Source organism: Mustela lutreola, chromosome 18 (assembly GCF_030435805.1).
Source record: "Mustela lutreola isolate mMusLut2 chromosome 18, mMusLut2.pri, whole genome shotgun sequence".
NCBI lineage: Eukaryota > Metazoa > Chordata > Mammalia > Carnivora > Mustelidae > Mustela > Mustela lutreola.
Window position 1 is genome coordinate 6453799 of NC_081307.1, and position 23899 is coordinate 6477697.

Below are 23899 nucleotides of genomic sequence, written 5' to 3' on the forward strand. Positions count from 1 at the left end.
GACTCTTGGCTTCCCTGATCTCAGGCTCCAGGAATGGAGTCCTACTCAAGCTCCACACTCAACCTGGAATCTTCTTTCCGACTCTGTCCCCCAGTGCTCCTCCCTAGGCTTGCTCTCTCTGAAATAAATAGATAAAGTCTCTAAAGAAAAAAAAAAAAATTGGGGAGAAAAGTCTTTGTAAAACGGAAACTACGCAAGTCATCAATTTACATAGTAAGCCAAAAAATGAATGTTCTTTCCAAATTATTCCCTTTGCGAGTGTGAATGTCATATTGATGGAAAAAAAGTTTACATTTAACCTTTCACCCGCCACAGATTTTCCTAGGAAGCCAAGTTATATACAATGGAATAAATAAATAATGGGAAAATAAAGTTGTTCTTACAAGATCACTTTACAATTGTGATTTGTATTTTGGATTTTTATTTTTTTTAAATTTTCGGCCTGGTATTTAAATTGCAATTTCATTAAAACACATACATACATCCATTACATATTCAGCTTTATATTTAGTTTTCTTAACCAAAGAATTTTCTAAGAAACAAAGTTATTTACCACAGAACTGGTTCAGTACTATATGGTGAATTGCCATTTTCAGTTTTCCTTCCCCACAGTAATTTGGCTATTGCGCCAGAAAACCATGACGTGGACTATTAACATTGCCAAGCACTTCACCAGCAAATGGCCCATCTGCAGAAGAGAAAATGCACTTTATGATCCTTACATCATCCCTTAATGTGTTTCCAGTGTCTACGTTTTGGAAAATAAAAGCCCAAGCCCGTGAAGGCAGTGGCACCGAGTGGCGAGAGCCTCTCCGCGCGCCTCCCTCTCCAGCGCAACTGCGGCTGCGAGGGCTAGTCAGCCCAAGAGGGCGGGGTGGGCACAGCGGCTGCTCCGCGGGAAACCGTGCGGACCCCAGCCCCACCCGCCGCGAGCGCAGGGCCCCGCGAGAGCGGCCACCGTTAAGCAGCCAACAGCCACCACCGCGCCAAGACCAGCAGGCCCCGCAATGCTGTCTCTCCTGCTGATCCTCTCAGGCCTGGGCAGGCTGACCTCCGCGGGCCCTCGTGAGTGAAGGACCCTGCCCCATCGAGGGCCACCTGTCGCAGAGCCTCTCTCTGGGCGTGGCGGGCCCCAGAACCTTGCTCCAGAACCCCGGGTCCGGCTGAGGAGAGCCCGGTGTCACAGCCCACTTAGAGTCAGCCTCCTCCTGGCCTGCTGCTTGGAGGGCTTGGAGCAGAACTGGGACAGTCGCCCCTCACTTGCCTGACCCTGAACTTGGAGGAGTGGGCTCCCATCTTCTGGGAGGTGGGGCCTTAAGAGCAGCACTTCTTCACCTGCTGGGGCTGAGGTCAAGTCTCAAAGTCTCTGGATGGTGGCAGGATCCTGCTCCAAAGTGTATGGGTGGTGGAGGTAGCCTCTTCGTGTCATGTACAAGGTCTGATTTTGTGGCGGGTGAGTGCGTGCGTGTGTGTGTGTGTGTGTGTGTGTGTGTGTGTGTGTGTGTTGGTGCTTGGAAGTTCAAGGAGTGACGGGATGTGACGGGACACGGGAAGAAGGATGCTGCCAGGCACTAGGCAACGCTCACACGTGTTTTTCTTACTGTAGATCTTGAACCATCGCTTCTGCAAATTACAGTGCCACGGAAGATTGAGACAAATACCAGTGCTGGTGAAGTTTCGGAAACGCGTGTAATTAAGAAGTCACTTTTTTTTTTTTATATAAATGTTTTACTTTTACCGGACTAAACTGTATTTATTACTTATAAAACTTACTTTTACTGACCCAAATCAATTCATACATATATCTCTTAAAAATTTTGTGCTCTAATTACTGTGTTAGAGTCCTTTCGTCTGAATGAAAGTGATGACTTTTTCATTCATTAAGTAATATATGAACATTATGAAATTACTTTAAAACACAGACTCAGGGGGAAAAAAATGCCCCTATCACACAAAATGATATATGTAGTCACTGGACTATTTGTTTGGAAAATAGGGACATTTAAATATTCTTTGTAAGTGAGGTCACAATAAAATGTATCTTGTAACATGATTTTAAAATGATAATATATAAACTCTTTCATGCCCATATTTGAGTATATATATACATAATATAAAGATTTGTTAAAAGGAAAGCACTGATATTTTTAATCTAATTAAATAAAACATACATTGTCAAATCTAGATAGCACAGAATGTTTTTTAATGGTGAAGCTCTTTTCATATCAGAGTGATTTTTATGAAAGATTCATTAAATATAATTTCTGTGATATTTCTATGATGCATATAATTTGTGCCCATTAATTATATTTATTTATACTTTACATTTTTATTTAAATTCCAGTTAACATACAGCACAATAATAGTTTCAGGTGTTCAATGTAGTGAGTCAACCCTTCCATGCAGCACCTGGTGCTCTTTACAAAACTGCCCTCCTTAATCCCCATCACCTATTTAACCCTACTGGTAACCATCAGTGCTCTACAACTGAGAGTCTGTTTCTTCCTTTGCCTCTCTGTTTTAAATCCCTTTGCTTTTTTTGTTTCTTCAATTCCACATATGAATAAAATCATGTGGTATTTGTGTTTCTCTGATTGACTTATTTGCTTAGCTTAATAATCTCTAGCTCCATCCATGTCCTTGAAAATGCGAAGATGTCATTCTTTTTTACAGCTGAGTAACATTCTGTGTGTGTGTGTGTGTGTGTGTGTGTGTGTGTATACACACATATAATGGAATATTACTCAGTCATGTATTTTTTAAATTTATTCTTTAATTTCCTGGTTGGCCCATTCATTGCTTAGTAGCATGTTCTTTAATCTCCAGGTATTTGTGTTGTTTCCAGAATTTTTTCTGGTGATTGACTTATAATTTCATAGTGTTGTGCTTAGAAAAGGTGCATGATGTGATTTCAGTCTTTTTGTATTTGTTGTGACCTGACTTGTGACCTAGTGTGTGATCTATTCTGGAGAATGTTCCGGGGCACTTGAAAAAAATGTGTATTCTGTTGTTTTAGGATGGAATGTTCTGAATTTATCTGTTCAGTCCATCTTGTCCAGTGTGTCTTTCAAAGCCGTTGTTTCCTTGTTGATTTTCTGTTTAGTTGATCTGTCCATTGGTGTGAGTGTGATATTCAAGTTTTCCACTATTATTGCATTATTATCAGTTCCTTTATGTTTGTTATTTTATATATTTTTTGTGTTCCCATCTTAAGTACAGAAATATCTGCGATTGTTAGATCTCCTGTCAGACTGTATCCTTTATGAGGATATGGTGCCCTTCTTTGTCTCTTGTTACAGTCTTTGTTTTAAAGTCTAGTTATCTGATATATGTGTAGCTACCCTGGTTTTCTTTTGATATCTATTTGAGTGACAAAAATTTCTTCATCCCCTTTTCTTTTGCAGGTGTCTTAAAGGCTAAAAATGAGTCTCTTGAAGGTTCTGTATAGATGGTCTTGTTTTATTATCTATTCTGATATCAATTTAACACAATATTTGGTTTGTTTATATTCAAAGTAATTATTGATAGATGTGTATTTATCGCCATTTCATTATTTTGTGTTGTTTCTGGTGATTTCTCTGATCCTTTCTTGTCTTTGTCACTTTTGGTCTCTCCTTTGCACTCAAAGAGTTCCTTTTACTATTTCTTGCAGGCCTGGTTTAGTGATCACAAATTTTGGGATAGTCTTTATCTCTGCTTCTATTCTGAATGTAACCTTACTGGATAGAGTATTCTTGGCTACAGACTATTCTCATTTAGAACTTTGAATAAATCATGCCACTTTCTTCTGGCTTGGCAAGTTTCTGTTAAGAAATTTCCTAGCTAGACTTATGGGCCTTCCCTTTCAAGTTAAGGACTTTTTTTTGTCTTACTGCTTTTAATACTTTTTCTTTATCACTATATTTTGCAGATTTAATTACAATATATCTTGGTGTTGGCCTGCTTTTGTTGACTTTAATGGAAGTTCTCTGTGCCTCCTGGATCTGGATGTCTGTTTCCTTCCCCAGATTCGGGATGTCTTAAGTTATTATTTCTTCAAATAAATATTTTGCTTCCTTTTCTCTGTCTTCTTCTGATACTTATAGATAGCACAGAGAATTGTTAAGAACATGAATTCCCATCTCAGTTTCTAAAGATAGTAAATTTGAACAGTTATTTTTTAGATACATGCACACTCCTATTTTTAATTTTTGTGATTATTTGTAGGTTTGGTATAAGTCTGTAATCTTGACATATATATTTTTATCCAAATACATTTCTTTCGACTCAGGTAGAAATACAATATCTGCTTATAGATTACACTGATAATCATGAAGTGATTTAAATTAGTAATTAAATAAATTGCCATAAAATCCTATTAGTCAAAGTTTTTATTATTTATTTAAGTTTATTTTTAATTTACTTTTATATATTTTAAAATAGAGAAGGAAAGAGGGGGAGGGAAAAAGACAGCAAGCACAGGGAGCGGCAGAGAGAGGAGATAATTTAAGCAAGCTCCACACTCAGCCTGGAGCCTGACATGGAGGTCGATCCCAGAACCCAGAGATCATGACCTAAGCCAAAATCAAGAGTTCAACTCTTAACTGACTAAGCCACCGAAGTGACCTGGTTTTAAATTTTTAGACAAAATTCAAGAAAGGATGATGTGTCCTTTTCATAGACTGGAACACAGAATAGAGCATAAGTTAATCCTTCCGATCATTTAGTGATTTTTAAAAATATTAATGTACCTTTGACCTGGAACAAATAAGGTATGAGAAAAGGAAATTATAGGTCCTTTCACTTAATTAAATATTTAAAAAGTGAAAGTAGCAAGTAATTGTAGAACATTATGACCAAGTAGATTTTCTCTTGTGTTGAAGGGTGTCTTAGCAGAAGAAAAATAAGCTGGTGGGGCGCCTGGGTGGCTCAGTGGGTTAAGCCTCTCCCTTTGGCTCAGGTCATGATCCCGGGGTCCTGGGATCGAGCCCCACATCAGGGTCTCTGCTCAGCAGGGAGCCTGCTTCCCTTCCTCTCTCTCTGCCTGCCTCTCTGCCTACTTGTGATCTCTGTCTGTCAAATAAATAAATAAAATCTTTAAAAAGAGAGAGAGAGAAAGAAAAATAAGCTGGTGCAACTATAATAATATCAGATAAAGTTAAAGAAGCACTTCAAGAGAAGAAAGGTACCTTAATGACAATGCGATCCATCTATCCTGAAGATACCATACTAAATCTGTTTGTTTGTACCTGAAAACAGAGCTCTAAATTATGTAAGGCCAAAAATTACAGATTAAAAAATTTAAAATTAAAAAATTATCACAATAATTTGGGGAGATATCAACTACCTTTTTAATATCTGTAAGCTTACAGAAGACTGAACATGAGAAAGTTTAAAATGACTTTGGCAGAAAACGGTATCCGATGACAAAATTCACATTCTTTGCAAATGTGGAAAATTTACCTACATTGACCATGTGCTATGCCATGAAGAATGTCTTTGTTTTATGTCTTTGGGATGTCTTTTATGTCTTTGGGATGCAGGCTTTGAGAAGATTCCTATGAAGCCTTTTTTTTAGGTTATGGTCTTGTGAGGAACCCCTGTGGAAGGGGAGGGGAGGAAGAGGGAGGGGTGACGGAGACTCAACGGAGTCTCAACTAAATGGGAAGCCCGCATGGCCCTTCAATATCGGGAGTTGGGATGCGGGGGTTCTCGTTAAATGTGGGCCGTCTCAGAATGTTGTGACTCGGTGTGAGGTGGCCCTTTGTAGCTGAGGCGATTCCTGAAGAAGACTGGGAGATGAAAAGTGTCCTTATACTTAGGGATACTTTCTTTAATCTGAAAGGGGGGCCTGCACTGCATTCTTTCCCTCTTCTTTTTTTTTTTTTTTTTTTTTAAATTAAGATTTTATTTATTTGACAGATCACAAGGAGAAGGAGGGGCAGGCAGAGAGAAAGGAGGAAGCAGGCTCCCTGCTGAGCAGAGAGCCCGATAGTGGGCTCAATCCCAGGACCCTGAGATCATGACCTGAGCTGAAGGCAGAGGCTTAACCCCCTGAGCCACCCAGGCGCCCCTTCTTTCCCTCTTCTTTTCAGCTTCATTATTCTCCATAATTTTATCTTCTGTACCACTTAATCATTCCTCTGCTTCTTCCATCCTGGTAGTCATCACATCCACTCAGTTTCAAATCTTGGTTTATTACATTTTTCATTTTGGCCTGACTAGCTTTTAGGTCTTTTATTTCTGTGGTAAAGGACCCCCGGGTGTCTTCTATGCTTTTCTCAAGCCCAGCTAGTATGCTAGTACCCTTATGATTGTTGCTTTAAATTTTGGATCAGGTCGATTATTTATATCTGCTTTGATTAGATCCCTGGCTGTGACCTTTTCTAATTTTCTTCTTTGGGGATGAATTCTTCCTTCTTGGCATTTTCTCTAGGTCTCTGTCTTCTTCTGTGTGTTAGGAAAACCTGTCAGGTCTCCTGCATCCTAAAAGTAATGGCTTTATGAAGAAGAGGTCATACACTGTCCAGGGCCTGGTGCTTCAGGAAGTGTCTCTGGGGTATGCTGTGTGCACTCTGTTGCTATTGTTTGGCTGCTCTTTCCCTCAGGTCAGTCTTCTTCTGCAGAGTTTCTCCTTGCCTGAGGTGGATGTTCAGACCTTGGCCAGAGTGCGGCAAGTTTTAACCAGGTGTGCTCTTGTTTGCTTGTTAAACGAGATCTGAGAGCTAAAGTTTTACAGAACTCTATGGTCAGTAGACGTGGTGTGTGCAGGGGTTTGTGCTGGTCTTTTTGGGGAGGGACCTGTTGCTCTGGTTCTCAGGTACACTTGCCTGAGAAAAGCCGTACCTGCAGAGGGCAGGGGTATGGGGCTTGGTGTAAGAATTTTAGGTAGTCAGTGTTGATGGTATGCTGCTTGTGAAGCTAGTTTATGCAGGAGAGAGAAATAACACCAGCGAGCTCCCTCGTCCCCGGAGAGGGGAGTTCACACTTGCTGTTCCCTGGGAAGTCTTCCCAGAAGAGCAAACAGTCTCCCTTCATGTGCCCCAGGCATCCCTCAGATTGTTGCCTTCACCCTGTCTGTGTTGGCCTCCTGTCCGACTGACAACAGAGTGCAACTTGGGCTCTGTCCCAGGCAGGCTGCCTGAATTTTAAAACTCCAAACTTTAGGGACCTGGGCTGGTGTGGACCCATGCTGGTCCTCTGGGGGCAGGGTCTCACTGTTCTGGGACCGGTGCAGGTTCATCCCAGAAGGGCAGTCACAACAAAGCACAGGGGCATAGAATTTGGAGTAAAGTGCAGCAAAGGGCCAGTGTCCAGGATGGGTGCCTTCAGCGGGTGACTCTGCATAGAAGAGGGGCAGGGGAAGGTAATAGTGCCCATTGGCAAGGGGTAATGCCGCCTCTGCCCAGTACACCCCCAAGAAGTGGGAATGGTCTCTTTCAGTGCAGCCCAGGGATCCTCAGATCATGCTGTGTTTCCCTGATCTATTTGGCCTCCTTCTTCACAGGAGCACTGCAGCACCCTCAGGGCTCCACACCTACCACACCGGTAACTCTAAAACTCTAGTCTTTGAGCCTCACTGGTTGTAAAACCTGAAAATCAACCATTCTCATTTTCCCATTCAGTGGCTTTGGGGAAATGTTTCCTTGTGCTACCCCCCTGTGTGCCTCTCTCTCTCCTCTCCTGTCTTGGCTCTCCTTGTGGCCAGGGCGCCCTCCCTCCCTATTTCTCCCCTAAACCATGGCTTCCCACCTCGTGCCTTCCACAATGTGGCCCCTTCTCTCCAGTGCAGTCCTTGGATTGATTTCTTGGGTATTCAAAATGACTTGATAGTTATTCCTCTGTGTTCAGGGGTCCTCCTACTCTGCCATCTTAGCTCCCCACGACCTGTGCTGTATTCTTTAATTTTCAATTTATTTGGGCTAGAAATTGGAAAGTACAAAAAAGATAATTCAAGTTTCTTCAAAGATTACTGAGTATATCAAAATGTAACCATTTTAAATTAAAATTTCACTATGAGGGGTGCCTGGGTGGCTCAGTGGGTTAAAGCCTCTGCCTTTGGCTCCGGTCATGATCTCAGGATCCTGGGATTGAGCCCGGCATCTGGCATCGGGCTCTCTGCTCAGCAGGGAGCCTGCTTCCCCTTCTCTCTCTCTCTCTGCCTCTCTGCCTACTTGTGATCTCGCTCTCTCTCTGTGTCAAATAAATAAAATCTTTAAAGAAAAATAAAATAAAATTTCACTATGATAGTAAAGTCTAATGACTGATGCTTTTAGTTTAGAAATAGATTTAAACTCCTTGATTTTATTTACATTGAATTATGATTAATTCTGTCATATATTCCAAGATTGAAGAAAGATAGCAACATACATGTACATATAATTTTGAGATGTGTGATACCATCTGTTTACATGATTGAGTACTTAAATTTAAGAAATTATGGCTTTTGAATTAAGAACTTTAGATTTCTATTAATTATTTTCTCTCTGAATACTTTGCTGTAGGTCACTTATGTCATCCAAATTGACAGGAAAACATATACTTTCCATCTTAAAAAGCAGTAAGTGGCCAGTTTTCTTTTCATACACTTCTTTTTTATTTGTTTGATTTTTACAATTACTACCCTACGTTGAGCCTAAACAAGAGCTTGGCTACTGTATTTATTTAACATGTATATCTTTGTGATTTATGACAGATTAAAATTTTAAGTCTTTATCTTGAGATTTCAAGTCTAATATTGGAGCCAAATTCTAATTTAATGATATGGCTATTAATGTATATTAGATAAATTAAAATTATTCTATGTAACTCCTTGAAATATAACCATAATAACATTAATTAAGGGAATAAATTTATTTGTACATGTACAATAAATTTATTTGTTCATTTTCGTGTTATTTTACATACATATGTGACTTTAAGCATTTTACTTGATATTGGACCATTTTTTTTCTCATCTTGGTATAAAATATAATTTAATCTCTTAAATTTTCTGCTCTTTACTTTTGCTCTTTGTGGAAACCAGCAATAATCTTGTATGTATATTTCCACCATTTTCTAAATTTCATCTTTCCCTTAGATCAAACATATAGAAACTGATCAAAAATGTTTGTTTTTACACAATTGGAAATACTGTTTTGCCACTGACAGGTCTTATTTAATAATTTTAGTCTTTATTTAATTTCTTGCCCTGTGTATATATTTTATATCATTTTTAATAGAAAATTAGTAGATTTAATAGATTACAATAATTTAATAGATAACACATAGTATGTAATTATTTTAAGATATGAGTTTAGTTCCAAGAATTATTACTATAGAGTCCCGCAGTAAACATCTTGTTTGTATGTTCTTATGTAATAGAGATTTTGTTCTTTGGGCTCAATATCAAGAAATGGGTTTCTGAATTAAGGATTATGAATAACAATAATAATAGTAATAGTAATAACAACAATAAAAAGAAAAACAAAAGTAACTGATATTTATATACCGATTGCCAGGCATATTTCTTTCTTTCTTTTTTTTCTCTCTTTAGAGAGAGTGTGTACAAATGAGTAGTGGGGGCAGGGAGGGACAGAGGGAGAGGGAGAGAGAAAATCTTAAGTAGGCTCCATGCCTAGCTTGAAGCCCAACATGGGGCTTGACCTCATAACCCTGAGATCAAGACAAAATCAAGAATTGGTCACTTAACCAACTGAGTCACCCAGGCACTCCTTGTCAGGCATATTTCTAAACAATTTGCATATAGTAACTGATTTTATTTCACAGCAACCGTCTTAGAGCCTCTTCTGTTATCAACATGCCCACAAGAACAATACATTTGTTATAATTGATGACCCTTCATTGACACATCATTATCACCCAAAGTGCATAATTTATATTAGTCTCAAATTTTTACATTAACTTTTTTCCTTTTTATTAAAAATAAAAAAGGAACATTCTGAGAATCACATAAACTATTAGGTTTTCACCATGAGTGACACACATGTAAGCATTTTGTTTATATATTTTTCATTTTGATAGTGAAATCCCAGACTTATTCAGTTCTTTCACTCCCCAATGCTAATCACAATTATGATACTGACAAATACTCTTCTGTCATATTTTCCCTTCATTCATCTGTATGCCTAGAGAGTAATCAGAATATGTTTTCAGTATTGCCCTAAATAGACTTAAATGGCATAATACTCCTCTATATAATTTATTTATCTTAGTATGGTGGACTACTAAAGTGACCCAATTCTTTATTTCTCCCTGTATCTTCACTCTTTGCCATAGAATTTGAGTTCCTGTCATCAAGAGGTGGAAAATTTACATCTTCCCCAGCCTCCCCACTCCCTAGCTCTTGGATCTGAGTTTATCTATACAAGGCCAATTTCATGGGTACATGGATTCCTCAGAGTCCCATGGTTAGAAATGCCCTGTATGTTGCTGCCATGAGAGTCTTAGTACTTCTGGAAAAAAAACAAACGAACAAACTCCCCAAACCTCATATTTTCATTTCATCACAGGCCCCGCAAATCATGTAGCCCATTATTCTATGGGTGTGTCACTTACTTTGGCCAAAAAAATGTTAGCTGACTTGATTCAAACACAGGTTTGAAAAAGCTCTCCTTCTTTCTTGGTCTCTATCTTGTTTCTCTGCCATCCCCCTGAGTATATGCTTGGGCCATCTTCCTGGAAGATAGAGACAGGTGAAGCACAGCCAAGGTACCCTAATTATCCCTAGATCAGCCAAACATTCAGCTGAATGAATAAGTCCAGAATCCAGATGAATGAATGAATCACTCAACATTCAACTGAATGAGTGAATGAATCCCAGACCATTGAGCAAGATGGGCCACCATTAGCAGAACAATTATTACTACTCACTCATGACCCAGAAAGGTGAGCAGTAGATATTCATTATGTTATTATATGTGGTTCTGGCTTTGGGGTTGTGCTTTTTGTACAACACTTTGTATGTTTTGGATATTTTGTATATTTTGAAATTCATTCATATTGATGTGTACAAAATAAGTTCATATATTTTAAATACATATGTAACTATCAAGTATATCTCATTTATTATTTATTCACCCATATTTATGACAGGAAAATGTGTATTGTGGGTATCCTGAGCATCAATGAAATTGATGGGTTATAAATGATGCAATTCTCAGGATGCTATATTCTACCCATTTTTACTTGAGGGTTTATACCAGTTTTCATTCACACCAGTCATTCAAAAACATTGCTTTTCTCTATATTCTCAATAAAACTAGTATCTTCAGTTATTTATTTTCACTAACAGATTAGAAATGGTATTGTATTGTGTTTTTAAAAAAATTTTTAAATTAACATATAATGTATTATTTATTTCAGGGGTACAGATCTGTGATTCATCAGTCTACACACCACACTCACAGCACTCACCATAGCACATACCTTCCCCAATATCCATCACCCAACTCCCCCATCCTACCCATTCCCCTCCCCTCCAGCAACCCTCAGTTTGTTTCCTGAGATTGAGTCTCTTATGGTTTGTCTCCCTCTCTGGTTTCATTTTCCCCTCCCTACTGTGTTTTAATATGTGCTAATGCTTTATTCCTGTTTATTTTTTAATATCTTATTTATTTAAATGATCAATTAATTTATTTATTTGAGGGGGGCATACAGGGAGAGTGCACAAGCAGGGGACATAGCAAAGGGAGAAGGAGAAGCAGGCTCCCTGCTCAGCAGAGAGCTGATGTGGGTCTCAATCCCAGGACCCTGGGATCATGACCTGAGCAGAAGGTAGCCACTTAACCAGCTGACCCACCCATGTACCCCTTTATTCTGTGTTAAATAATGTTTTCAATATGTTTTAATTGTTTAAGAGTAATCTTTTCGAATGTTCACTGACTATTCTAACTGAATTTCTTCCCCTCCGTTTTGTGTTTTTTTTTTTTTTCCTTTGGGTTTTTAGTTTTAATTATTTCTTTTGAGTAATTTCAGTCCACGGCTTATCTTTCTAAATTTTTTCTCCATGATCAGATTGTGGGAATTTTTATTTATCTTCTCTAAATATTGCACATATGCTCCCCAGCCTATTGGTTTCCCCCTCCCCGTGTTTGTGGGATTCATTGCGATAAAAATGAAATTTTTATGTATCATTATATTCATTATTTTTATAGGTTTTCAGATTTTTCTCTTGTATCTCTCATATTCTGAACATATGTCATAATATTCCTATAGTATCAAAAATTTATTTTATATTTAAGATATAAATCTGAGGAGTTCAGTATTTTACAACTGTATTGTGTTCTGTATTGTGTTTTCCAACTTTTATCACTATTTCTTTATTTGCATATTGTTTATTTAATATACTTTCACATTGTTTTCTTCAGTTAGAATATGCAGATGGCATGTTTTCTGGATCTGTACCTATTTGCAAATGTCCCTTTTGTTCTCATAATTGAATAACATCTTGGCAGTAGGTAGAATCTGTGAGTCCTATTCCTTTGCTATTAATTTTTATAACATGATATAGTTAATCTTACATCAGTTTTCCAGTATGTATGTGTGGTGTTACATTAATCCTCCCTGACATATGATAAATCCCTGATTTTTTCATTTTAGTTTTAAATCTCTACACATTTTTAAAAAAAATTTATGGAAATCTATGGTTTCGTTGGGTCTTATGAATCTGCCCTCTATAGCATAGTTTTCCTTAGCTATTTTCAAATCTTTATTTTGGCTGTGTTTTTTACTAGCAAAATAGCAAATGTGTAGCAAAATGTGTTCCCTTTATTGACTAGGACTCTATTTCTATTCTTAGCAAACAAATTCTCTTTGACACATTTATTGAATTATTTCTTTTCATCTGTCATCATTTTAGTTTCAGGGTGTCTTTTTTATTTTTTCTTTCTTGAAATGATCTGCTCTGAAAGATTATTAACTTTTTAAACTTCTCTTGAAATAATGATTATTTTCTTTAACCAATTTCTTCATTCAACTTCATTAGGAACTTGCTTTTATGTTTTGCCTTCTGCCCTTTTGTTGGTCATTTTCCTTACATTGGATGCTGTTTTTTCCACTGAGTGGTCATATGTATTTCTACTAATTCACTGATTAAGGCAGACTTTTTTGTTGTTTTGTGTAGAAGCAGAAGTATACGTTTGAGGACCCAGGGTGAATGAACTTACAAACTAGAGTTTTATGCTCTTAATTATGCTTGTCAGAAATCTGTTGAATTTCCTTTTCCTGGCAGATGCTTCTCGATTCCCATTTCCACCACCTCCGTTGTCTTGCTTAGTTACTAAAATGTGGTTCTGCCCTTGGGCCAGAATCCATGTTCCAGGTACTTGCACCTAAAGCAACATAGGCCGTTTGGCATTGCCCTTGAATACATGTGGAATATGAGCTGATAAATATCAGGATTTTGTTGTTGTTGTCGTTTATTTGTTTGTTTGTTTGTCTGGGAAGCTCTCTAGTTTTCTTATTTGAATTGAGAAAAGGAAGAGCTGTCAGGAATGAGAGAAGAGGAAGCAGGTCTGGGAAGAGAAGTGGTGGTGAATGGGCACACCCCATGAGTGCTCTATTCTCTCTTTGATTCTGGCTTTGAACTGCCCCTTGGTGTTGGGAATCCTTGAGAAAATGTAGTCTCCCGGCAATAAATACTATGGTCAGATTGTTCCATAACAATCACTATCTTCTCTGTTGGAAGATTACACTTTGGTACCATTTAGATGAGGCTTGTCTATAGAATTCATGCAGTTTATGAAATCTGAGCAAAACACTAGTCTTCTGATTCTAAACAAAGGCTTTAAGAACTACTGTATGGTTCTACAATTTCTTTTCTCCTTCTGCTACAAGAAAGATAGGTCCCATGGGGTAGGAGGTATGTCTTTTCCCAGGTTCCAGAATGAAGTCGGTGCGGAGCTGAGCCTGCAATAAACTTGTGAAGAACATTCATTGTTGTTTCAAAGCATTGAGAATTTGGGGTTTGTTTTCACCACAGTATAATTTCATTAAAAATAATGGGAAAGGCATATTTTTTTGTTTATCAATTCATGGCTACTTGTTAGCAAATAGTAACAAATTAGTAAATATTTATGCTATAAGATTTATTGATTATTGAATCTAAAAGAAAATTTTGCCATGGGAATCCGGAAATCCTGGTTTCTAGTATACATAAATCTATGTCATTATGGTGTCCCTACTGCTCTCTGATTATACTGCTTATTATTTTTTCTTATACAAAATGTGTTATCAGAAAGCATGTAAGATAATGGAAAGATGAGTCCATTTAACTTTTGGATTGTGGAGTTTGTAAAATTGAGAGTAAATTATTTAATATCAGATTTTATTTTTGTTAATACTACAATGAACTATCATTACTTTGGTTGAATTAGGTCATTTTTAGACCCTCATTTCCTGGTGTATGCATACAACAAATCAGGAACATTGTATCCAGATTCTTCATTTATAAAGGTACGTTTTCCTTTATGCTTTGTAAATTTACATTTTTTATATCATCAAAGTGCCATTGGCAGGAAGAAAAAGAATGCTTTCTACCCCCACAGAATTATTGGGCAGTCAGAAGCCCAAATGTAATGTGGTAACTACTTTTCATATTTGGAATTCAGGAACCTCTTACCCAAAAAGGTCTTTTAATCCATCAGAAATATTGAGAGAGGTTTGAGAGAGAAAGAATAAGAAGCCCCTAAATACAGAGCCATTTTAATTGAGATGTCATAGGACCTAAGCCGTGGAGGAAGTGGTGGAAATCACTTTGTGGAAAGACATTATAGAACGAACGAAGTGCCTTATAGAAAGGAAAGTGAGGATGCAAAAGCATAGTGGGTACCGAATCTGAATAGGTTCACTTGTGAAACATAGGAGTTTGCATTGTATCCCAAAATGCAGCTAGGGATCAAGAAACGGTTTTTCAAAAATAAATAAATTTATTTATTTATTTATTTATTTGAGAAAGAGAGATCATGAGCAGAGGGGAAGGGTAGAGGGAGAAGCAGACTCCCTGCTGAGCAGGGAGTCCACTAAGGGATTCGATCCCAGGACCCTGGGATCATGATCTGAGTTGAAGGCTCAGCTAACTTAACTGACGGAGCCATCCAGGTGCCCAGGACTCAAAAAATAATTTTAAGTGTGTGAGAAAGTTAATTTTGATTTTTTTGGTATTTATTTGGTATTTTGTGAGAAGCGATTGGAAAGAAGTAAATGCAAGTGAAGGGTCAGAATCTATTGCTATATTGCAATTAAGAGATAATGAAATAGGGACGCCTGGGTGGCTCAGTTGGTTAAGCAGCTGCCTTCGGCTCAGGTCATGATCCCAGGGTCCTGGGATCGAGTCCCACATCGGGCTCCTTGCTCAGCAGGGAGTCTGCTTCTCCCTCTGCCTCTGCCTGCCTCTTTGTCTGCCTGTGCTCGCTCTCTCTCCCTCTGTCTCTGGCAAATAAATAAAGTCTTTAAAAAAAAAAAGAGAGATAATGAAAAAAAGATAAAGTAACTAGTACAACATTGTCTTTGTAACCATCTGCAAGTAGAAAGCAGAACAAAATGCATGAGACACATGTTTGGAGACATTTGACAATAGTCAGGAAATTTTTTCCTGAGAGAAAAAAAAGCCCAGAAGGTGAGTCACATTCAACGTGTCCCTTCTGACTGAGGATAAAGTCTTAACCATAGCATAAGGAGTTAGAACCAAACAGAATGTGAAGAATTTGCAGTTCAGAGCTGCTGGGACTGGTATGACATAGGGCCAGGGAAGAGGGGCCATCAGATGTATGATACTTTTTGCAGGGAGGGGAGTTGTCCTCACTCCCTTGACTAAAGATTAGGCTGCCTGTGTGCTGGCTAAGACTCTATGAAGAGCAGAGAGTAAAATGAAGGTAATACTAACTGTCAAACAGGGCTGGGCGATGTTGGATTTTCAGCCTGGGCAGAGTGGAGTGACATTGCTAAAACCCCAGACGTTCAGCTGAGACCAGAAAGGCTAATCCTAGGAAGAAGGCTCAAGCTCTAGGGTTAAGAGATACTCTTACCACCTCTGTTCCCTACCCCAAGGCCTAAAACAGCAACAAGAGGATGAAGGAAGGTTGCTATTAAATTAATTGCCTTCCAATACAAAATGCAATACTCTGTAAAGGGTTAAAGCACAGTAGAGGAAGGAGCTAATGCAGATAAGGGTAGAAATCAATGAGATAGAAAAAAAAGATTTAAAAATTTAAAGTCCAGAATTTAGTTCTTTAAAAGAACTAATAACATTAATAATCCCTAGTAAGACTAATCTAGGACAAAAACTATTTACATCAATATTAGGGATGAAGGGAGATATGATTAGTCATACAGAATATAAATTGGTATTTTGAAATATTATGAAACTTTATGTCAACAGATTTGGTAATTTAGATGAAATGGACAATTTCCCTGAAAAGGGCAACTCAGCAAAATTGAGGGGAGTAATAATAGAAAATCTTCATCACTTGAAATCTGTTTAAGAAATTCAATTTCTAAACAACTACATTCCCATGCCAGGTTTAGATATTTTCACACTTTACCTATTGAGAGATATTACGGTTGTTTCCGATTTAGCTATTAAAAATAAATAATGTTTCTATGAACATTCATATGCAGTTGTTATGTGGATATAATTTTTACTTTCTCTGGAATGCATGTCCAGGAATATGATTGCCAGGTCCTATGGTAAGTATGAGTTTATTTATTTATTATTTTTTAATGTTATTTGCGTTCAATTTGGTTAACATATACTGTATTACTAGTTACAGGAGTAGAGTTTAGTGATTCATCGGTTGCATGTAACACCCAGTGCTCATCACATCACATGTCCTCCTTAGTGCCCATCCCCCACCCACCTCCCCTCCAGCAGCCCTCAGTTTGTTTAATTACTAAACTGTTTTGGGGAGTAGCCTACCATTTTACTGTCATGTATGAGAAATAAAGAGGGCATTTTTGACACCACTTGGTGTTATCACAATTTCTTTTTTAAATTTTAGCCATTGTGATAGAAAGGTAATGATTTTCTTATGTAACTTTGATTTGCATTTTCCTCATGACCAGTGATGTTGAACATATTTTCTTGTGCTTGTCATCTTCTGTGAAAAATTTTTTTAATATCTTTTACCCGTTTTCTAATTGGATTGATTGTGTTTCTATTGTTGCTTTTTTAGCAATCATATATTCTAAATACAAGTCCTTTGCTAGATATGTGATTTGCCAGTATTTATTTCGTCTATAATTTTTTTTATCCTCTTCTTAAGGTATGTCATTGATCAGAAGCTTTTAAATTTGATGAGGATTAATTTATCAACTTTCCCTTTTATGAATGTTGGTTTAATTATCAAATCTAAGAATTCTGTATATTTTTAGATCTTAAAGATTCTGGTTTTTTTTCCTAAAATTTATATCATTTTATTTATACTTAATTTTATGTTCACTTTGATATAACTTTGTATAGGGTTTGAGATTTGAATTCATTTTCATTGTTTTGACTGAGGATGTGTGTTTTTTTTCAACATCACTGATAGAAAAGGCTGTTCTACATTAAATTGCTCTTGCATCTTGGTTAGAAAGTCAGTGGGACATATTTTTGTGGTTTTATTTCTGGGTTCTTCATTCTGTTCAGTTCTTTTATGTGTTTATAATTCTGCCACTATCATGCTGTCTTCTCTAGTTTACTTGCATATTAAGCATTTATGTAAACAATAATGATTCCTCTAACTTTATTCTTATCTTCCAAGATTTTTAGATTATTGAAGATATTTTGTTTTTCATATAAATTTTATTTATTTATTTATTTATTTATTGAAAATTGTATTTATTTATTTGACAGGGAGAGAGAGAGAGATCACAAGTAGGCAGAGAGGCAGGCAGAGGGAGAGGGGGAAGCAGGCTCCCTGCTGAGCAGAGATTTCACCCCCGCAACATGGGGCTCAATCTGAGGGCCAAGAAATCATGACCTGAGCCGAAGGCAGAGGCTTTACCCACTGAGCCACCCAGGCACCCCTTCATATACATTTTAGACTAAACTGCTCTATGTCACACAAACAAACTTGCTAGGATTGTGGTAGATCTTATGTCAAACCTATGCATCGGTTTGGGGACAATTGACATCTTCACTATGTTGAGTCTTCCAATCCATGAATTCAGTGAGTTCTTCATTTGTTTGGTCTTTCTTTACGTGTCTTTATTAACATTTTGTAATTTTAACATTTGGATTCTGTACATCTTTTTTAGGCTTATACCAATGTATTTCATTTTCTTTGATGCATTTGTAGATAGCATTGTATTTTAAGTTTTATATGCTTGTTATTATCTAGAAATGCATTTTGTTTTAATCTCATGTCCTACAAACTTGCTGAAGTTACATATTAATTCTATGATAACTTTTTTTTGTGTGTGTGTGTGTGTGTGTGTGTGTGTGTGTTTGGTAGAGTCTTTGAGATTTTCTACATAGACTTGTCATTTACAAATATGGATTTTTTTTTAAATTTTCAATCTGTGTGCTTCTATTCTTTGCTTTGCCTTTCTATGCTTGCTACAACTTACAGTACTGTGTTGAATCACAATAGTGAGGACCGACACCCTCATTTCTTCCCAATTTTAAGGATAAATTATTTACTCTTTTACCATTTAGGACAATGTTAGTTGTAGCGTTGTTGTTTTTTTTTTTTGTTTTTTTTTTTTTTTTTTTTTTTTTTTTTTCAGAGAGAGATCACGAGTAGGCAGAGAGGCAGGCAGAGAGAGAGAGAGGAGGAAGCAGGCTCCTGCTGAGCAGAGAGCCCGATGTGGGACTCAATCCCAAGACCCTGAGATCATGACCTGAGCCGAAGGCAGCGGCTTAACCCACTGAGCCACCCAGGCGCCCTGTAGGGTTGTTTTTAAACATACTTTTTATAAAGTTGAGGACAATCTCCATTTCTAGTTTGCTACTTTTTTTAAATATCAAAATGTGTGTGTTTAAGTATATCAAATGTTTTTTCTGTCTCAGTTGATAAGATCACATAAATCTTTTTCAGACTATTGATATGATGTATTGCACCTATTGATGTTCAAATATTTAAAACAGTATTGCATATCTAGTAAAGTTACAGCTTGGTCCTCATATATAATTCTTTTTATTCCTGACTGAGTTTATTTGCTAACAATTTTTTGGTTTTGTGGTTGTCATCAAATTTTGTGAGAAATATTGGTCTGTGAGTTTGTAGCTTTCTTTTTTTGTACTGACTTTGTCTAAGTTTTGTATTGGGCTAATAAATTAAGCTGGGAAGTATTACCTTCTCTTCTATTTTCTGGAAGAAGTTGTGTCAAGTACATGGTAATTCTTAAGATATTTGGTAAAATTCTTCCTTGAAGTCACTGGGGATTTATGTGTGTGGGGGAGGAGATTTTTAATTACCAGTTAAGTTTATTTCATAGTTATACGACTATCTTATTTATCTGTTTTATTGTTTTGGTGGTTTGTGGTTTTTAAGGAATTGGTCCATTCCATCTCAGGTGCGGAGTTTAGGGGTGTAATTTTATCATGGTCTTTATTATCTTTCTAATGACTACGGGAGTATTCTTTTTCTGACATCAATGTTTGTTGTCTTCTCTCTTCTTAACCTTGTCAATCCAGATAGAGATTTTTTCAATGTATTGAATTGATCAAAGAACCAGCTTTTTCCATTCTGTTGTCTTATTTTTAATGTCATAGCATTGGCCCTTAGGTTTATTATTTTTTTCACTTATGCCTTACTTGGGGTTTATTTTCCCATTCTTTTCTAACTGTGGAAGGAAACACTTATATCATCAAGCTGTAGCCTTTCCTCTTTCCTGTTGTAAGTAAGCATTTTAGTGCTAAAATTTTCTGTTCAACACAGGTTGAGCTCAATCTGAAACAATATATTTTCATTTTAATACAGTTATGTATATTTTTAAATTTTCCTTCAAAGCTTCTTGTTTGACTTATGAATTTTAAAAAGTGTGTTGTTCAATTTCCAAGTGTTTGGAGATTTTTCTTGTTGTCTGCTGATTTCTAATTTGATTTCATTATGGTTAGCAAATATACTCTGTATGATTTTAGCTCTTATAAATTGGTGAAGGTTTGCTTTATGATCCAATATATTATATGTGTTAATGAATGCTCTTGGATAGTTGAAAAATATGTGTATTCTGCTGTTGGGTTGGAGTCCTCCATAAATGTCATGTAGATCACGTTGATTGATGCTGTTGTCCAATTCTGTATTTTTACTGATTTTCTGTCTAGTATATCAATAACTGAATACAGTGAATCGAATCCATCATTTATTATTGTGTTTTTCTGTCTTTCCCTTTTAGCTCTATCAGTATTTGATTCACATATTTTGAAGTTCTATTTTTTGATGCCCATGCATTTAGGATTGTCATGACTTCTTGATGGATTTATGCTTTCATGAATATATAGTGAGTCTCTTTGTCCCTAGTAGATTTCTTTGCTAATAAGTCCACTTTATCTCTTTATTTTTTATAAATATTTTGATGGTATATATCTTCCATCCTTTTAATTTCAATCTACCTACCTTATTATGTTTGAAGTTAAGTTTCCTATAAAGAATAGTTGGGCCATGGTGATTTCTTTTCTCTTAACATTTGCTTTAGATATTATAGTATACATATATAACTTATAATAGCTGTACTGTTGTGGACTTTTTACTAGATCAACTGAAATACTAAAAATTATTTCTATGTAAGTTTCTTTATCCTCTGCATTTTAAAAATATAATTGCCAAAATATTCCTTTCCATATCTCAAACATCACATGATATTGTATGATTTTTCTTTCAACTACTAAATATGATTTTTAAAAATTCATGATGGAAAAGATAGTCCATTATATTTACCACTATTTTTACCTATTCTGTTTTCCCAAATCCGTGATGTTCCATATCTTCTTGTAATAGTCATTCTCATTTTTGGAATTTCTTTCTGATATTCTTTAGGGATATGTGTGCTAGTGATAAAATCTCCTGGTTTTCTTTTGTCTGAAAAAGTCTCTCTTTTTCCTTCATTCTTATTGGATAAATTTCCCAGATAATAGAGTTTATGTTTGTATGTTTCTTTCAGTACTTGGAAATTGCTGTGGCATTTCTTTCTAGCCTTTCTAGCCTTAATTACTTCTGATGTGAAATCTGCTATCATTCAAATTGGTGTTCCTCTATAGGTTATGTAACACTGTTCTTAGAATACTTTGAAGATATTTTTTATTATTTATTCTAATTCCTAATTAGCATTTTTGTTGTTGTGGGTTACTTTGGGTCCATTACCTTTTCAGTTCACACAGCTCATGGAATCCAAATGTTTATGTCATTCATTGATTTGTGAAATATTCAGCCATATTTCTTTTTCTTAATTTTTACTTATATTTTATTTTATGTGATAAAATACTTAGCATGAGTTCTACTCTCTTAACCAATCTTACATATACATAACATTATTACTGACTATAAGTATGATGTTTTATAGAAGATGCTAGAACTTACCTTTCTTGAATGGAACTTTGTACTCATTGGTTAGTAACTATCCATTTCCCCCTTTCCCCAACCCCTGGAAAGAACCATTCCAGTCTTTGGACGTATGAATTTGAACATTTTAAATATTTATATTTCCTATAAAAGGAATCATGCAATATTTGTCTCCTGTAACTGGCTTGTTTTGCTTAGCATAATGTCCTCAAGGTTCATACATGTCACATATTGCAGAGTTTACTTCTTTTTTAAGGCTGAATAGTATTCCATTGAATGTATATACCACATTTCTTTATCTACCTACCTATTGGTGGACCATTAGGTGGTATCCACATCTTGTCTATTTAAAATAGTACTGCTGTCAACAAAAGAATACCAATATCTCCTTGTGATTCTGATTTCAGTTTTTTTGAGTAACTGCACAGAAGTGACATCACTAGATCATATGGTAATTCATTTTTTTAGTTTTTAGAGGAACTTTGACTCAGTTTTCTGTAGTAATTACACCATATTTTACTCCCACTAACAGTGTACAACAGTTCCAATTTCTCTACATCATTGGAAATTCTCAGGTCTTTTTAAATATGATAATAATCATCCTAACAGGTGTGAGGTGATACCTCGTTGTGCCATTGACTTGTATTTCCCTAATGACTAGTGATGTTGGGTATATTTCATTACCTGTTGGCCATTTGTGTATCTTCTTCGGGAAAATGCCTATTCAACAGTTTTAACAATGTTATGTCTTCCAATCCATGGACACAGAATGTCTTTCCCTTTGTGTCTTATTTAATTTCTTTCATCAGCACTTTTAATTTTCAGAGTACAAGTATTTAACTGCCATGGTTAAATTTACTCCTAGATATTTTATTGGTTTTGTGTATGTGTTGGTGTGTGTGTGCATATGTGCGCACCATTGCAGATGGAGTTGTTTTCTTAATTTCCCTTATAGATAGTTGTTAGTAAAGAAATACAACTAATTCCTTACACCACACACAAAAATAGACTCAAAATGGATGAAGGACCTCAATGTGTGAAAGGAATCCATCAAAATCCTTGAGGAGAACACAGGCAGCAACCTCTTCGACCTCAGCCGCAGCAACATCTTCCTAGGAACATCGCCAAAGGCAAGGGAAGCAAGGGCAAAAATGAACTATTGGGATTTCATCAAGATCAAAAGCTTTTGCACAGCAAAGGAAACAGTTAACAAAATCAAAAGACAACTGACAGAATGGGAGGAGATATTTGCAAACGACATATCAGATAAAGGACTAGTGTCCAGAATCTCTAAAGAACATAGAAAACTCAACACCCAAAGAACAAATAATCCAATCAAGAAATGGGCAGAGGACATGAACAGACATTTCTGCAAAGAAGACATCCAGATGGCCAACAGACACATGAAAAAGTGCTCCATATCACTCAGCATCAGGGAAATACAAATCAAAACCACAATGCGATATCACCTCACACCAGTCAGAATGGCTAAAATAAACAAGTCAGGAAATGACAGATGCTGGCGAGGATGCAGAGAAAGGGGGACCCTCCTACACTGTTGGTGGGAATGCAAACTGGTGCAGCCACTCTGGAAAACAGCATGGAGGTTCATCAAAATGTTGAAAATAGAACTGCCCTATGACCCAGCAATTGCACTATTGGGTATTTACCCTAAAGATACAAACGTAGTGATCCAAAGGGGCACGTGCACCCGAATGTTTATAGCAGCAATGTCCAAAATAGCCAAACTATGGAAAGAACCTAGATGTCCATCAACAGATGAATGGATCAAGAAGAAGTGGTATATATACACAATGGAATACTATGCAGCCATCAAAAGAAATGAAATCTTGACATTTGCGACAACATGGATGGAACTAGAGCGTATCATGCTTAGCGAAATAAGTCAAGCAGCGAAAGACAACTATCATATGATCTCCCTGATATGAGGAAGTTGTGATGCAACATGGGGGCTTAAGTGGGTACAAGAAGAATAAATGAAACAAGATGGGATTGGGAGGGAGACAAACCATAAGTGACTCTTAATCTCACAAAACAAACTGAGGGTTGCTGGGGGGAGGGGATTTGGGAGAAGGGGGTGGGATTATGGACATTGGGGAGGGTATGTGCTTTGGTGAGTGCTGTGAAGTGTGTAAACCTGGTGATTCACAGACCTGTACCCCTGGGGATAAAAATATATGTTTATGAAAAATAAAAAATTAAAAGTAAAAAAAAAAAAGAAATACAACTAATTGCATTTTTGTGTATTGATTTTGTATTTTGCAACTTTATTGAATTCTTGTGTGTGTGTGTGTGTGTGTGTGTGTAATCTTTAGGGTTTTCTATATATGAGATCATGTCTTCTGCCAACAAAGACAATTTTACTTCTTCCTTTCTGAATTAGATGCCTTTTATTTCTTTTTCTTTTCTAATTGCTG

The 23899-nt window shown here is 36.6% G+C and overlaps 1 protein-coding gene across 1 annotated transcript in view; it reads left to right on the forward strand.

Annotated features, from left to right (window-relative positions):
• The first annotated feature begins 879 nt into the window (after positions 1 to 879).
• Positions 880 to 23899, forward strand: part of LOC131820609 (A disintegrin and metallopeptidase domain 3-like) — a 124264-nt gene continuing 101244 nt past the window's right edge. Inside the window, exons 1-4 of the mRNA XM_059156297.1 lie at positions 880 to 1065; positions 1607 to 1689; positions 8484 to 8539; positions 14355 to 14433. Coding sequence (XP_059012280.1) covers positions 1008 to 1065; positions 1607 to 1689; positions 8484 to 8539; positions 14355 to 14433 — 276 coding nt within the window. The 5' untranslated portion in view covers positions 880 to 1007. The remainder of the gene's footprint in view (positions 1066 to 1606; positions 1690 to 8483; positions 8540 to 14354; positions 14434 to 23899) is intronic.